At 34.5% G+C, this 18363-nt stretch overlaps 1 protein-coding gene across 1 annotated transcript in view; it reads right to left on the reverse strand.

Annotated features, from left to right (window-relative positions):
- The window catches only part of EYS (eyes shut homolog), a 1714887-nt gene that overhangs the window by 1556289 nt on the left and 140235 nt on the right, over positions 1 to 18363 (reverse strand). The window contains 1 exon segment of the mRNA XM_046006082.1: positions 5191 to 5356. Coding sequence (XP_045862038.1) covers positions 5191 to 5356 — 166 coding nt within the window.

Here is an 18363-nt window from a genome sequence, read left to right on the forward strand (position 1 = left end):
GCAACTAAATTTTTGATAGCTATAAAGGGTCTTCCCCATCCAAATGTGTAAAGTAATTCTCCAACATTTTCCTGATATTTTTATTATTTAAATTTTTTTTTTCTTTTTATTTATTTATTTTTTTTTCAGCGTAACAGTATTCATTCTTTTTGCACGACACCCAGTGCTCCATGCAAAACGTGCCCTCCCCATCACCCACCACCTGTTCCCCCAACCTCCCACCCCTGACCCTTCAAAACCCTCAGGTTGTTTTTCAGAGTCCATAGTCTCTTATGGTTCGCCTCCCCTCCCCAATGTATTATTTAAATTTTTATTTTTAAAACTTTTATTGATATAAATTTAACTCAGAGTATTCTGTTAAGATATAAATCAGACTTTTTTTTTTCAGATGATGATCCAGTTGTTCAACCTCAATTACTGAGTAATTCTTATTTATCCTAATGACTGAAATGGAAATTCTCTTAGATGTTAAGTATTCTGTATGACTTCAATTTATTTTTGGATGTTTGTTTTGCACAGTTTTGACTGTCAATATAACAGTAACATGCTTTTCATTATTGAAGCTATACAACATGCTTTATTATTTAACAGAACTAAATCTCTGCCCCACGATTCACATAATGCACTTTTACAGTGTATAGTTGGCTTTATTTATTTTGTTAGTTTTCCAGGTGGACTTTAAGAAATAAAACAAACAAACCACTAAACCCCAGATCAGAAGTGCTCCATGGACAACACGCCCCACACGCCAACCCCATTCAAGAATGCCCTGGAGAAGTACAGACCAGAAATAAAACAAACATAAAAAATTGTTATTGTTTTACTGAAATCTTCACAAGTATGTGAAAGAATATGAAGATTTGAAATCTTTACTACACTAGGTCTCCTTTCCAATAGCATGGTATATCTGTACAATTTTTTCCCCCAGATTTTGTGTGTTTGTAACTATACTGTGGCAGTATTTGAAGTTTTCTCAATGTAGAACTCACGTAACTGTTAATTTTAATCCTGGGTATTTTAATATTTTCAGTGCTTTTTTTTCATTAAATTCATTAACTGGCTCTTATCTGTATATGAAAGTCACTTATTTTTTATTTAATAATTAACAATCTTGTTACTGTAAAAAAATTTTATAAGTAATGTAAATGAAAAGCACTAAAATATATTTGGTTTTTAAATCTCAGATTTGTTTTTAAAATCTTGAAGTAAGTTCTGAAAATCTTTTTTTGTTTTTCTAAGATTTTATTTCTTTATTTGAGAGGGAGAGCAAGAAGGAGAAGCAGACTTCCCACTCAGCAGAGAGCACAAGGCCGGGTTCAATCAGAGGACTCTGAGATCATGACCTGAGCCAGAGGCAGATGCCTGGCAGAGGCACCCAGGTGCCTCAGGGCCTGAAAATCTTAAATGGATATAGAGATAACAGCAGGTATTTAACAAAAGATTTGAAAGAGGAGCAGTATAATAAGAAAAGGTACTCTTGATCAAGATTGCTTTGGAGATACAATCTCCAAATAATCATCCTAAAATTATAAAAGTCATTTAAATGAATAGAATATAATTAATATCTTAAAGTATCTTCTACCACAAATAAGATCTTCTACATCATAAAGAAAAAAGAGTGAAAATTTAAAGTACATATTGGTTTGCAATATCAATTCAGAAGCACAGAACTCATTCATTTAGAAAAAAATACTTCACTATCATATATTAAATGTTATAAATGTGTGATTCAAATTCAGTTAACTAAGTTGTAATGATCACAAGCTTTAAAAAAGAAAGGCATTCAGAGAATGTATCTCTTTATTTTTGCTATGATTTCATCTTTTCTTAACTATGATTCATATCATCTTATTTCACTTCACAACTCATTATCCATTCTGTCAGTATCTCCTTTTCTCAAACCTAATAATACATATAATGAACATAGATGATGACATTGAAAAGAAACAGTGCATGTCAGCTCTTTCTCAAGTTGTGCACTGTAGACCAATTGTCCTTGAAGGGTCTTCTTCTAATTAATTATCATCCCTTCTTTGTAGAGCAATCATATTGGCAAGAATTGATTGGGCGTGTAAGACATTTCATTTAGTTGGTAGAAAAATATCTTAATTAAAAATAATTTTACTACTGGTAAAATTAATGCACCCCATGCAAATTTGCCAGCTTGATTTTAATGTTTCTCTTCAATTATATTTTATGAGGAAAGAAAGGAAATGAGATTTTAATAGCATCAACCAGAAAAAATAAGAATTACCTAAAACCTGTAATTCTATCTACATACTTTTAAAATTTATACTAACTTCTTTTTTGTTTTGAAAACTTTACTGAGAGAATTGCTTTATTGAATCTTTATACTGACATTAAAAAGGAATTTAGGTAGCTCTACTTAACTATTTATTGATTATTAAGTTTCATCCCACTGATTTCTTTAGCTTGGACGGCTCAAGTCATTTAGATTCTCAGATGTGGAGGTCACATAATTCTTATTTTTGTAATCATTATCTTATGTTCATTAAGTTCTGAACATAGTTTCATGCAAGGATAATGACTAAATACATTTACATTTGATACTAACTGCTCAAAGATGATTTTTGCATTAACAATTTTGACTTCATATTACCCCCATATCCTAAAGAATTTGTTTTACTTTAAAATAAGCTTACTCTATCATTCATTAAACTATGCTTAGTCAGAGATAATTTGTCTACAAGCTGTTTGGTTTCCTATTATTCCTCCTATTTTTCCTAAAAAATATATTTGCTATTTTATTTTTGTGAATATGTTCCCTGAAGGCATTTTTAGTTCTCAGAGAATTTTAATGTTTATAATTTAGTGAATGTATACATGCATTATTTCTACTTTGAGACAAAGGAAAATCAAGTATAACAATGATGCAGGCCCTGAAGTCCATGAACTGATTTGGTTGGGTACAGTAGATTATTTCTCATCCTGCACATGTAAAGAATTCGGGCAGCATTTCAAGGTCTCTATGTCTACCTCAGTACAATTCCACTTTGATTGTTCTGTAATGGGAGTCCAGCAGTAGGTTTTAAAAGTTCCTCAGGTGTTTAGAATATGTGGCTAAGGCTTAAAACAACTAAACTAACACAATCCCTAAATAGTCCTGAGACCAAATATATTAGGTAATTTCTCTAACTTCAGTTGTTCTCATTTGCTTGTTTTGTGTCATTCTTAAAATAGTAAATGTTCATAATAAAATCTCCTAAGTTCCTTTTAGCACTAGCATAAAATAATCAACAAGTCATTGTTCTCTTCTATCACTTTTGGTGTTGAGTGTGATTTGCTTAATGAACCGATAACTATTTCTGTCATTAGGGGTTGTTAATTTTCCAGAATATCATTTTAGAGCATAATGAAATAAATTATCATGTCTACTGTCTAAAAAGCTAATGGTTAGTTTACTTCAACACTGTTTTAATATAATAGTAGTGCTGTAAGTGCAACTGTTGTTGAATAAAATAAAGCCCTTAGTTGAGAACAGACATATCAAACCTACTCATTTGCTGATTGTTGATAAACCATAATGCCAAAATATCATTGACAGAGGAAATAGTCTTTAAAATATTTAACTGAAGTACCATACAGTTTTAAGAATATGTGCCAATTTGCATGAGCTAAGTTAACGAGTATACAAAGTGTAATCATAGAACAGAAAATTATGTTCATCAAAATAGATTTTGAAATAAGAACTGCCATTGTATAAAACAATTAAAAACATATTTAAAAAAATGTGTTACAATTTTTTCAAGTGTTAAAGCCAGAAACCTAGGATTCCCATTGACATCTCTATCAGTTGCTCTTTGTATTCACTTTAAAATAAGAACTTCCATGTATTTCAAGCTTCTATCTCCCAACAAGATGACTAATATTCAACTATCAATTTTCCATTCTCCAATCTATTTTTCCTTTTGGTTATTTTTTACATGTGTCAAACTCTATAGTGATTTCCTATTCCTTTTAGAATAAAAAATAGAAATATTTAACCCAGCACTTTAGTGCTGGCATGGCCCTCTCCCCAAATCATATTTCTACTCTTATTCTCAGAGATGCAACAGGTCTTCAAAGGATTCATCCCTTCTAATTTAGTGGAGGATTTTTAAACCCATTTTTGGGGGGGTATGATGGACATATAAAAAGTTGTGGATATTTGGGATGCTTAGGTGGCTCAGTTGTTAAGTGTCTGCCTTCAGCTCAGGTCATGATCCCAGGGTCCTGGGACTGAGCCCAGCATAGGGCTCCCTGCTCAGCGGGGAGCCTGCTTCTCCCACTCCCATTGTCCCGCCTGTGTTCCCTCTCTCACTGTCTCTCTCTCTCTCTCAAATAAGTAAATAAAGTCTTTAAAAAACAAAAGTTGTAGATATTTAATGTATACAAGTTGATGTGTCTGGAGTTATGTATACATCTGTGAACCATAATCAAAATCAATGTCATAAATTTATCCATCACCTGTAAAACTTTCTTTCCACCCACTTTGGTTTTTTGTTGTTGTTTGTTTTTTTTTCCCATGATAAGAACATCTAAGATATACCTTCTTAGCAAAACTTTAAATATACAGTATGTTACCACTAATCATAGGCCCTGCATTGTACAATAGATTTCAATACTGCTTTATCTTGCATAACTGAAACTTTGTATACTTTGAAACACAGTGTTTTTAAAAATATAATTCCATCAAACTAAAATGCACTCTTCTCCAACTTTTCTACCCTCGCTTTATTCTTTGTATCTCTGTCCAAGGGTCATTTTATAATGGAAACTTTATCTGACCTCCCAACTTACTCTTCCAATTGTCCAGTTTTTTTTCTTTTTTTTTTTTCCTCTTTGGTTATAAGATGTTATGAGAGGCTATTTATTTCTGTAGGAACATTTTATTTTATATTGTATCATATTGTATGTGCCCAATAATTCCTCTCCAAAAAACAGATCTACAAGAGTAGGGAATAGTGCTAGTTTTCTTCATTATTATATATCTTGTACCAAGCAGAATTCCTGGGATGTAGTGGGTGTTAAGTGTATGTCTATTAAAGGAACAAATCAGAGAACACAGTATTAAATACATTCTTACTTTGTTTCGTGTTTTGAGATATAAAATATTTTGTGTAATTGGAAACAGACTTACCTAATAGATTTTGAAGTGATTCAGACATATTAAAAAAAAAATTGGATTACCTTTAAATACCAGTTGCCACAAATATTTAAATTGAGGAGGAGGATGGACTTTAGCTTGGCAAATATCATGGCTTTTGGTTCCAGAGCAGCAGGGGTACAGAAGAAGTTAGCAAACACTCTTCACAAACCAACAGGAGTATCTTGTGCACTCTAAAGTACCTACATACTAGAAAAGGAAGCAATGCAAAATTATATGCATCTTATTAAAGTATGTTTATGAGTATTTTGCTTATAAATATACAGCTGATTTCTAGAAGTACCAATTAAAGTTTATAAGACATACCTTTTATGTAACTTTTGCTTATTTCTTTTATTCTTTACACTTCTCTTTCTGTACCATCTTTCATCATGTTCATGTTCAAAACGCTTATGTGATATTCTTTTGGCTAGATTGACTCATTCCTCAATCCACAACAGTCCCTTACACTCTGTTTTCTGGGATATATATCACAAGGTATGTTTCCTAGTGTGTTTTAGCCTGGGTTTTTGTCCTGTTAAGCACATGGTCTGAGGGTGGGACAGACACCATGACCATCTATGGATGACTGTAACCAGAAGAAGTCCATGACTTGTAGAGCACCGTGAGGTACTCTGACCAAATGCCAGGGGTCAGACAGATTTAAAACAACTCTGCCAACTGCTCTGATACCAGAGTTTCATACATGACCTGGCACAGGCCCCAGCCCAGAGCTGCCCTTTAACAACTGTTCATGACAGAGCCATGAGGCTCAGAGCAGCAGGCCAGTCAGTGCCTCCAGAGAAGCCCAGGGCTGCTCCCCTAATTGAAGGCACATCACAGTGCCAAGAGATGCTCCACTTAGCATTTACACCTTCTCCAGAAGAAAAACAATCAGCAGAAATAGCATAATGAGGGGTGCCTGGGTGGCTCAGTGGGTTAAAGCCTCTGCCTTAGGCTCAGGTCATGATCCCAGGGTCCTGGAATCAAGCCCTCATCGGGTTCTCTGCTCAGTGGGGATCCTGCTTCCTTCTCTCTCTCTGCCTGCCTCTCTGCCTATCTGCGATCTCTGTCTGTCAAATAAATAAATAAATCTTAAAAAAAAAAAGAAATAGCATAATGATTATCCAATTTCTGAGACCTATGTGTTCAGCTTCTACCCAGACCTAAGTTAATTGGGCTTTCCCTCTTAAGAAGTCACAATTTCTGTGGTATATGTATAGGTATATTACAAATTAAAAGTAACTATAGTATTAAGAGGTACTCTATTTGAAGCACAGATGAACCAACAGTATTAACACAATGAAATGCCAAGGTACTGTTAGAAGTTGTTGAGTTTTTAAAAATTTGTGTATCATTTGAAAATGTTTTAATATAATTAGGGCATATTTTCTAATATGATTTGTCTATGGTGATTTCTAGTATCTTAAAAGACAGAATTCATATCTGGTTACACCCACAATGGTATTAATAAATTTGAACAATTTCAAGTCACACTCAAGCCATCAATAAGTTTTAATACAGGCTACTTTACTGAAGTTTTAGAATGACATAAACCAATAAGGTAAGTTTAAGCCCTGGGGACAGACTACTATCACATATTCTATTTTTGGATACCCTACATTTATTTCTGATTCTCCAAGCTTTCAGTGAGAAAATTCCCCTAAATTAGCCAAGGTTAGAAGAGCTGAGTCATGGGGCACAAGAATCACAAACATGTGAAATTTCCTTTATTGCAATTACTACACTAAGTGATCTTTGTACTCAAGTGTTTCAAGTCATGATTACGTTTTACCTGGATTCACAACACAATTTCCTAATAGCTAGACAAAATATGAATCTTAAAGTAGAAGTATCTATATTAATTAATAAATGGCAATATAACAGGAATCAACACTAACGATGAGAGATAATCTGAAAGATTAATTAATTAATTAAGGAAAAATAGTCATTCTGAATTCATGTGGACATGGTGACTAATATTATACTCACTGCCTATTAAAACACTATTTTCTTAATTCTCATAAACTTAAATAGAAAGACTTGATGATTCAGCATAATTTGTCTGACCAAATCGATGTCTTTGCAAAATTCAGTTACTCTAAAATCGCCTCTCTTTTACATTGAAGTTAATTTATTTTCAGTAGGATGAATGATCCTCTCTACTGTTGAGTTATCTAAAGTTCTACAGTGACCTCAGATAACATGTTAATATTAATTTTTCTCCATCAATTTTATTTATTCCCATGAGGATTAAAAACATTGACATGGAAATGCTTATTGATCTATTTTATTTTTTAATCTCACCAAATTAACACTTAGATTTAATGCTTTAAAATTAATCCCTAGTTTTAATACTTTTCATTGAATTCATGTATTAGGCAACAAATGTTTATTAGAAAATCTGTGGCAGTCTGGAAATACATTTCAGCGATCATAAGTTTCAACTTTTGTCTATAAATAGAAATATGACTCTTTTCATATAAAATGTTGTGGTAGAGTACATTTAGGGTGACCAACTCAACTATTTACCTGGGACTTGACTTTGTTAGTATTGAAATTCCTGTGTCCAATGAAGATACTAAGTACTCTGCAAACTGCGATGGGTAGTTGCCCCCAGTAGATCATATATTCAAAGTATTATTCCTGAATTGAATGAGAATGAGGAACAGAGCTGCAGCTGGCATGTGATGACAGAAATTACCTTCTGCTTTAGGCCTCTGAAATATGTGTGCCTGCACCTGTGTGTTTGTGGGGAGTTAATCACCATAGCATAACTTACCTAACACTCTTTTCAAAAGTTTCTTCCATCTAGAGGTCAGACAAAACTCAGTTTTTGAGGATTGTTTCAAATTTGAAATATCTATCAATTGTATTAAATTTGTCCTTATCTTAAAAAATATATAGCTCATATTTCTGTGAGAAAATTGTTTCTTTTTTATTGTTATGTTAGTCAGCATCAAAGTACATCATTAGTCTTTGATGCAGTGTTCTATGATTCATTTAATTAATATTACATTAATTATTATATTAATTAGTTAATATTACATTAATATTACATTTATTGTGGTAAACAGTAGGTATTTATAAATTGCTAATAAAATATACACAGAAAATAGTAGTGTCAATTTATCCTGAACTTGACTGCCAAGTTTATATATAAAAATTGAAAATGGCAAGTGATCCAGAGTTTATACTATTTCTTTTGAAAGTGAGTGGGGTGCCAGGGGGTGGGGATATACAAACATGCATTTGGAAGTGAACATTTATCTTGTTGTTGACAGTGAACTAATTAACTGGCACATATTAGAAACCTAAACTTGAACTGACTTTGAACTTCAATAAGCTTGTAAGAGCATAATTTTGGTAAGCAAACAGTGAAATTAAGACAAGTAGTTTTACAATGGCAGTAAAAAGAAGGAAGAAAATCAAGAGAACAGTCCATAAAAAGGAAAGCAATCATTTTTCTTTTTTTGCATCACATGTCAGTATATGTTACATCAGAAAGAAGCAAATTCTGCAGTACCAAAGTTTTGTGACTTTTATTTGATTGACACAAAATACATATTCATAAAAATTCTGTAATCCTTACCAACTGATTTAACATCTCTTATGCCAAATGTATTTGAAGATGCTTTCCTTAAGGCTTTTCCTTTTTTTATAAAGGGAGACTGATCTTGATTGATAGTATGAAGAAGCTTTAAAAACAACTCTAGATGTTGATTTATTATTTCAGCAGCCACATTTCTTAGGCTAGATAATGATTTATTTTAGATATCCTACTTCTCTTGATATATTAAGTATCTTAAACTTCTCTCGTTCAAAGAAACTATATCCCTAAATCATGCCTTTACCTACAACTGCAAGATCTGTATTCCCCAGTGATTCTATTTATATTTATTTTAAGCACTTATCAGTTTTTATAAACTGTGTAAGAAAACATAGACATGTTTTTCCTTTAATATAATAAAGATATTAATAAAAGGGATAAAGAGTACTCCATCTCTCTTTCTCTCTCTTTGTGTTGTATGAGAGATACAATTTTACCATACATACAACCTTTACCATTCTTCAAATGTGTTCAAAAACATTATCTTATTTAATTCATTTCGTTTGAATACTCAACAGCCTTGAAAGTAAGTATTATATTCTGTTTTATACTTAAGATAAAAGACAACAATAAGAGGTTTTGTCTTTTTGTTTTAAGTTTATGTGCCTCGATTTTCATAAGACTAGGACATAAGCCTACATAGTTGGGTTTCAAACCCCATTATCTTCTACTTTATTTTTGTTTTTTAATTTACACATTAATAGAACTATTGGTGCAATTGTTAACTGACTGACACAACAGAAATGTTGCCACAAAACTTTGAGGTACAGGGTCTTATAAATCTGAAGTTTTCTTATTTTTGTGACCTTCACCTTCCATTGCTATTTCTTTTTTCACTCATCCTTCTTGAGCTACCACTAATAAATCATTAGAATTTTATTTATTTATACTAAATCTTACTCTACCTGGTTTAAAGAAATTTAATGATTTTTGAAAGAGCAGTGATGAATTCACAAGGAAAAAAATTAGAAAATGATACACTTCCTACAAGAGACTTAACATAGCTTTAAGAACACATGTAGACAGAGTGAAGGGATGGAAAAATATATTTCAATCAATTGGTAACCAAAGTATAGTGGGGACAGTTAGAGCAGACAAAATTGACTTTAACCAAGAAATGGTTAAAAGAGCCAAAGATGGTTATATAATGATAAATGGGTCAACCCATAAAGAAGATATAGCAGCTGTAAATATTTATGCACCTAATATTGTAGCACCCAAGTATATAAAGCAAATGCTAGAAAAACTAAAGGGAGAAATAAATAGCAATACAATAATACTTAGGGACATTAATACTCAACTGTAAACAATGAATAGATTCATTCAGAGAATCTATAAAAAAGGAGCAGATTTGAACCAAACTATAGACCAAATGGATCCAGCAGAATATTCCATTCAACAGCAGCAGAATAGGGATCAATCACATGTTAGGACACAAAACAAGTCAAAGAAGAGAAGAATGAAGTTATATCAAGTGTCTTTACTGACCACAATAGAGTGAAGCTATATTTGTAATAGAAGGAAAGCTAGAATTATATGGAAGTTAAACAACACAACAATAGATCAAACAGTATATCGAAGGGAAATTAAAAAAAAAACTTGAGATAAATGAAAATGGAAAAAAATGCTAAAATATAGATACAGCAAAACCAGTTCTAAATGGTAAGTGTATATTGATAAACACACAGATCAAGAAAAAAAAAGTCTCAAATAAATAACCTAACTTTATATATCAAGGACTAGAAAAATGAAGAATGAACTAAGACAAAAGTTAGCAGAAGGAAAGAAATAATAGATTATAGCAGTAATAGATGAAATAGTAAATAGAAAAACAATAAAAAGATTAAAAAAAAACTAAGATTTGATTCCATGAAAAGATAACTAAAATTAATAAATGTTTAGCTAGACCAAACAAAGGGGAGTGGGGAAGAAGCCCAAATATATTAAATTATGAATGGTAAAGGAGATATTATAACTTACACCATACAAATAAAAATATCATAATAGACTACTAGAATAATTATATGCAAAAACTGAGCAATGTAAAAGCAATGGATAAATTCCTAGAAACATATAACTGACCAAGACTGAATCATAAAGAAACTACAAATTTGAACAGAAAGAGAGAGAGAAAGGAGATGGAGTCAGTAATCAAAAACCTTCCCAAAAAGAATTTACCAGGACAAGATGGATTTAATCATGAATTTTTAAAAAACTTCTAAAGAACTAATACCAATTCTTCCAAATGTCTTCCAAAAAATAAAAGAGAAGAAAACACTCTCAAATTCATTTTATGAGTCCAGCATTACCCTCATACCAAAACCAGACTAAGACACTATCATTAAAGAAAACTACAGGCCAATATCTTAATGAGTATTGATACAAAAAATCTAAACACAATATTAGCAAGTTCAACAGCACATTAAAAGATAATACACCACTGATCAAGTAGAATTCATGTTTGGGGTACAAGGATGGTTCAATGTATGCAAATCAATAAATGTTATATACCATATGAATAAAATGCATGATAAAAATCATACAGTGATCACAATAGATGCATGGGAGACATTTGATAAAATTCAACATCCATTTATATTAAAAACTCTCAACAAAGTGGGTATAGAGGAAATGTATCTCAACATAGTAAAAACCATACATTACAAGCACACAGCTAATGTCATATTCCATGGTAAAAGTTTGAAAGCTCTTCTGCTAAGATCAGGAAAAAGGCAAGTTTGCCTATCCTCACCACTCTCATTTAACAAATTACTAGAAGTCTTAGCTAGAGCATTTAGATAATAAAAAGAATTAAGAAGCATCCAAATTGGAAAAAAAAGAGTAAATTTATATGTCTGTTCACAGATAACATGATCTTATATATATTAAAAAATTCTAAAAACTTAGGAATAATAATAATCAAATGCATTAAAGTTGTAGGATACAAAATCAACATACGAAAATCAGTTGTGTTTCTATGCACTAAAAAGGAATTATCTTAAGAAATAAAGCAAGCCCCATTTACAATAGTGCCAAAAGCAGTAAGATACTCAGTAATAAATTTAACCAAAAAGATGAAAGATCTGTATGCTAAAAACTATAAGACACAGATGAAAGAAATTGAAGAAGACACAATAAGTGGAAAGATATTCTATATATATGTATATATGTATATTACTATGTTTGATGGAATTGCTGAGTTCTTTAATTTTATTTTTTTGCATAATTTTTTCTCTCTTTTGTTCAGCTTGATTACTTTCTATTACTCTGTCTTCTAGGTCATTATTTAATTCCCATGCTTGCTTCTTCCAGCCTTCCATTCATTCCATGAAGTGTGTTTCTGATTTTGGTTTTGAGCCCTTTGTCTCTGATATTATTTTTTATCTGTGTCTATGGTCTCACTGATGTCCTCCAATCTTCTCTCAATTCCAATGAGTATCTTCATATTTTTAAAAGATTTATTTATTTATCTTCTGAGAGAGAGAGAGAGAGGGAGGGAGGGAGAGAAAGAAGAGGGGGAGGGGCAGAAGGAGAGAGAGAGAATCTCAAGCAGACTTCCTGTTGATGATGGAGCCTGATTTGGAGCTCAAACTCTCAACCCTGAGATCATGACCTGAGCAAAAATTAAGAGTCAGATGTCCAACCAACTGAGCCACCCAAGCGCCCCCAGTGAGCATCTTTACAATCATTAGTTTAAATTCTCTATCAGGTATGTTATTTATATCTGTTTCACTTATATCTCTGGCCCTGGCCTTGTCTTGCTCTTTCATTTATGATAAATTTCTCTGTCTTATCATTTTGTCTAAGTCTCTATACCTCTTTTGCTGTGTTAAGAAAGTCAGCACATTGCCTGTTCTTGAGGGTGATGGCCTTAGGAAGAAGAGGTCCTGTAGCAGCATGCTGTGTAATGTCTCCTGTTTCAGAGAGCCTAGTGCTTCTGGGAGTGTCTCCAATGTGTGCTGCATGTGCTTTGTTGTTGTCCTTGGCCCCTTTATCCTTCAGACCAGTCATCTGCAGGGCTCTCTTTTTGTCTGTTGTGGGAAGCATTTAGTCCCTGACCTGAATGTGGTGCATTTTACCTAGGTGTGCTCTGGTCTGTGAAATAAGACCTGTCACCACTGCAGCTGGAACCACAACTTCACACAACTTCCATGTCAAGAGACACTCGTGATGTGAGTAAGGATTTGGATCAGTCTTCTGGGGGAGGAGGACTGCAGTGCTGGGACCAAGACAAGCAAAACTGGGAAGGACAGTCCACCAGATCACTGGGTGGGGGTGGGGGTGGGAGTACATGGGGAGTACGAGTGGGGAGGGTTGGGTGTAACCAAGTAAGGTAGAGTGTAGGCACGGTGCTGCTCAAACACCTGGCCTTTTGCTTATGCTGACGGGCAGGGGAATGAAATGTTACAGGTCAGTTCCTTTGTTCCTAGAGAGATTTCTCTGTGAACTATGCCTCTCTGGGATGCTCTTGGGGATGAGCAAATAACCTCCCCATGGTGTTGGGCATGCTTAGGGACACTCTTGAGATTGCTGTTTCCACACTGTATGTTCCTGCTGTTTTCCCTACCTTTTCTTCAAGTGCAGCACAATGCCTTTCTGGATCTATCCCAGCTAAGCCCCCTGACCTTTAAAACTCTAGGCTTTAAGTCCTGCTGATTGCCAGAAGTCACAAAATTTCGCCCCTTTTGATTTTCAAGCCAACTGCTATGAGGATTCCTTTTCCTCATGAGCTCCCATGTGAATTAGTCTGGCTCTCACCCTTCTCCATGACTGTGGCTCCCTTCCCACTGAAAGGGTCAAGATCAGTTTTTTTCCCTAACCCTGTCTCGGGACATCCAGCCCTCTTTGATGTAACCTCTTTTCTAACCTATTTGGGGAGTTTGTTCTGTCAGGTTTCAGGGCAATTCCTGGGGTATTCAGGATGGTTTAATAGTTGCCGAGTTGCATTCATGGGATGGGTGAGCCTGGGGTTCTTCTATTCCACTGCCATCTTCCAACTTCTCCCTCTCTTCCCATTCTTAAAGATATAGATTTTGTAAAATTATTTTACATCAGTCTTCCATGTCAGTATGGATAAACTGTAATATTCTCCAAGGCTATCCTGTTTCCTAACATATTTATCCCCTCTGAAGGACTTTGGTTTTTAAACCTCTCAAACATACCGCCTATTATTAAACTTCTATCATTGTTTAAACTAAGTGAAGAAAATTAGAAAGTTCATGAAAAATCTTCAAAGAGTGAAGTAATTCTTTTATGTTCAATCAGTTCCAAAGAACTATGAAAATAATCTGATTATCTTTGCTCCTAAATCAAGTTCTGGCTATCGGGCTAAAAAGAATTTAAGTAAGACACTAAACCATAGTGATAGTCTCTCACACATTTTTTTGGCCTTGAATGTCAAATTATATTCAATTTCAGGAATGTATTTGACAGTCTGAGAGAGAGAGAAGAAATGGTTATCTTTATCATTTACAGTAATATTAAAATTCCCTTTTTTAATTTGTTATCTTCAACTTTCTTTCACAGACTAGGTAACATTCATTTGTCTTAGCCTGTTATCAAACAAATGACTGGAAAATTAAAGTCCCTATTAAAATTTTAATCCCAGCTAAATCCCAGTGAAATTTCTTATAATAGCAGTATAGCATTAAATTAAACAATTATTTAATTAATTAAACAGCTTCCATTTTATTTTTCAATTAACTTATACTCATTCCAGAGTTTTTTGGCTATAGTTAAATTTTACCTTTTCTGGAGAAAGAACAAACTCAACTCCTTTAAAAATGTATAAATTTTGTTTCCACAGATTTTTAATTTTCCAGCTGATTCTGTTTTGGGGTGTAATCAGACATATTTGATAAGGTTGCCATACCAGGAAGAATACATTCTTTTTTTTTTTTTTTTAAAGATTTTATTTATTTATTTGACAGACAGAGATTTCAAGCAGGCAGAGAGGCAGGCAAAGAGAGAGAGGAGGAAGCAGGCTCCCCGCGGAGCAGAGAGCCCGATGCGGGGCTTGATCCCAGGACCCTGAGATCATGACCTGAGCCGAAGGCAGCGGCTTAATCCACTGAGCCACCCAGGTGCCCCCAGGAAGAATACATTCTTAACAGACTGAGTGACTAAATATTTTTTTTACTTGCATAAGTAATGGAAAAAAAATTTAATATGTACACATTTATTTGTTTTAATACAAGTCAAGTTTTATAACATTTTGTTACATTACTTGAACTCAATTGTAGTTAACATTTTGCTATTTAACTAAATATTTAAATTAAATATCTGTGAAAATATCTTCTCCATCTGTAAATATGTGTCTGTGTACCTTAGTTTTTTCCTGTATTATTTTTTAAATTTAATTTTTTTTTCAGTGTTCAAAAATTCATTGTTTATGCACCACACCCAGTGGTGCAATATGTGGGCAATATGTGCCCTCCTTAATACCCACCACCATGCTCACCCAACCTCCAACACCCCTCCCCTCCAAAACCTTCAGTTTGTTTCTCAGAGTCCACAGTCTCTCATGGTTTATCTCCCCCTCTGATTTCCCCCCACTCACTTCTCCTCTCCATCTCCCAATGTATTCTGTGTTATTCCTTATGCCCACAAGTAAGTGAAATCATATGATAATTGACTCTCTCTGCTTGATTTATTTCACTCAGCATAATCTCTTCCAGTCCCATCCATGTTGATATAAAAGATGGGTATTCATCCTTTCTGATGGAGGCATAATACCACATTGTATGTATGGATCATATCTTTTTAATTTTTTTTTATATTTCTTTTCAGTGCTCCAGAGTTCATTGTTTATGCACCACACCTAGTGTTCCATGCAATACCTGCCCTCCATAATACCAACCACCAGGATCACCCAACCTCCCACTACCCTCCCCTCTAAAACCCTCAGTTTCTCTCTCAGAGTCCACAGTCTCTCATGGTTTGTCTCCCCCTCCAATTTCCCCCAACTCACTTCTCTTCTCCATTTCCCCATGTCCTCCATATTATTCTTTATGCTCCACAAATAAGTGAAACCATGTGTTAATTGACTCTCTCTGCTTGACTTATTTCAATCAACATAAACTCTTCCAGTCCCATCCATGTTGATACAAATTTGGGTATTCATCCTTTCTGATGGAGGCATAATACTCCATAGTATGTATGGACCATATCTTTATCCATTCATCCATTGAAGGGCATCTTGGTTCTTTCTACAGTTTGGTGACTGTGGTCATTGCTGCTATAAACATTGGGGTACAGATGGCCCTTATTTTCACTACATCTCTATCTTTGGGGTAAATACCCAGTAGTGTAATTGCAGAGCCATAAGGTAGCTCTGTATTTAATTTCTTAAGGAATGTCCTCACTGTTTTCCAAAGTGGCTGCACCAATTTGCATTCCCACCAACAGTGTAAGGGGTTCCCCTTTCTCTACATCCTCTCCAACACATGTTGTTTACTGTCTTGTCAATATTGGTCATTCTAACTGGTGTAAGGTAGTATCTCAATGTGGTTTTGATTTGAATCTCCCTGATGGTTAATGATGATGAACATTTTTTCATGTGTCTGTTAGCCATTTTTTTTTTTTTTTTTTTTTTTTTTTTTTTTTTTTTTTTTTAGGTGATTTATACTTTTTAATTATTTAGGAACATCACATTTTTAATTATTTGAAATGTCAAGGTCACTACACATTATAAACATCTCTACATAGTATGATTTAACTAAACAATGTAGACTTAAAGACGATGAAAATATGGGAAAATAGTAATAGGCATTCTCTTCTTTTTTTTTTTTTTTTTTTTTTTTTTTTGATTTATAATTTTTTTTCCCCTTTTTATTAATTTTTTCAGCGTAACAGTATTCATTCTTTTTGCACAACACCCAGTGCTCCATGCAAAACGTGCCCTCCCCATCACCCACCACCTGTTCCCCCAACCTCCCACCCCTGACCCTTCAAAACCCTCAGGTTGTTTTTCAGAGTCCATAGTCTCTTATGGTTCGCCTCCCCTCCCCAGTGTCCATAGCCCGCTCCCCCTCTCCCAATCCCACCTCCCCCCAGCAACCCCCAGTTTGTTTTGTGAGATTAAGAGTCATTTATGGTTTGTCTCCCTCCCAATCCCATCTTGTTTCATTTATTCTTCTCCTATCCCCCTACCCCCCCATGTTGCTTCTCCATGTCCTCATATCAGGGAGATCATATGATAGTTGTCTTTCTCCGATTGACTTATTTCACTAAGCATGATACGCTCTAGTTCCATCCACGTCGTCGCAAATGGCAAGATTTCATTTCTTTTGATGGCTGCATAGTATTCCATTGTGTATATATACCACATCTTCTTGATCCATTCATCTGTTGATGGACATCTAGGAGAGGATGTGGAGAAAGGGGAACCCTCCTCCACTGTTGGTGGGAATGCAAGCTGGTCCAACCACTCTGGAAAACAGCATGGAGGTTCCTCAAAATGTTGAAAATAGAACTACCCTATGACCCAGCAATTGCACTACTGGGTATTTACCCTAAAGATACAAACATAGTGATCCGAAGGGGCACGTGTACCCGAATGTTTATAGCAGCAATGTCTACAATAGCCAGACTATGTTAGCCATTTTTATGTCTACTTTGGGGAAGTGTCTGTTCATGTCTTCTGCCCATTTTTTGACATGATTATCTGTTTTGTTTATTTTGAGTTTGAGGAGTTCTTAGATATCAGATATTAGATCTTAGATATCAGCCCTTTGTCTGTAGTGTCATTTGTGAATATTTTCTCCCATTCTGTGGGTTACCTCTTTGTTTTGTTGACTGTTTCCTTTGCTGTGCAGAAGCTTTTGATCTTGATGAAGTCCCAAAAGGTCATTTTCGCTTGTGTTTCCCTTGCCTTTGGAGACGTGTCTTGAAAGAAGTTGCTGTGGCCAATGTCAATCAAAGAGGTTACTGCCTATGTTCTCCTTTGGGATTTTGATAGATTCCTGCCTTACGTTGAGGTCTTTGATCCATTTCGAGTTTATCTTTGTGTATGTTTTAAGAGAATAGTCAAGTTTCATTTTTCTATACATAGCTGTACAATTTTCCCAGCACCATTTATTGAAGAGACTGTTTTTCCCACTGTATATTTTTTCCTACTTTGTCAAAGATTATTTGACCATAGAGTTGAGGATCCATATCTGGGCTCTCTACTCTGTTCACTGGTTTATGTGTCTGTTTTTGTGCCAATACCATGCTGCCTTGGTGATCACAGCCTTGTAGTAAATCTTGAAATCAGGCAATATGATGCCCCCAATTTTGTTTTTCTTTTTCAATATTTCCTTAGCAATTTGGGGTCTCTTCTGGTTCCATACAAATTTTAGGATTGTTCGTTGCAGCTTTTTGAAAAATGCCAGTGGAATCTTGATTGGGATGGCACTGAAAGTATAGATGGCTCTAGGCAGTATAGACATTTTTTTTTAAAGATTTTATTTATTCATTTGACAGACAGAGATCATAAGTAGGCAGAGAGGCAGGCAGAGAGAGAGGAGGAAGCAGTCTCCCTGCTGAGCAGAGAGCCCGATGCGGGGCTCGATCCCAGGACCCTGGGATCATGACCTGAGTGGAAGGCAGAGGCTTTAACCCACTG

Source organism: Meles meles, chromosome 5, assembly GCF_922984935.1.
Source record: "Meles meles chromosome 5, mMelMel3.1 paternal haplotype, whole genome shotgun sequence".
Lineage (NCBI taxonomy): Eukaryota > Metazoa > Chordata > Mammalia > Carnivora > Mustelidae > Meles > Meles meles.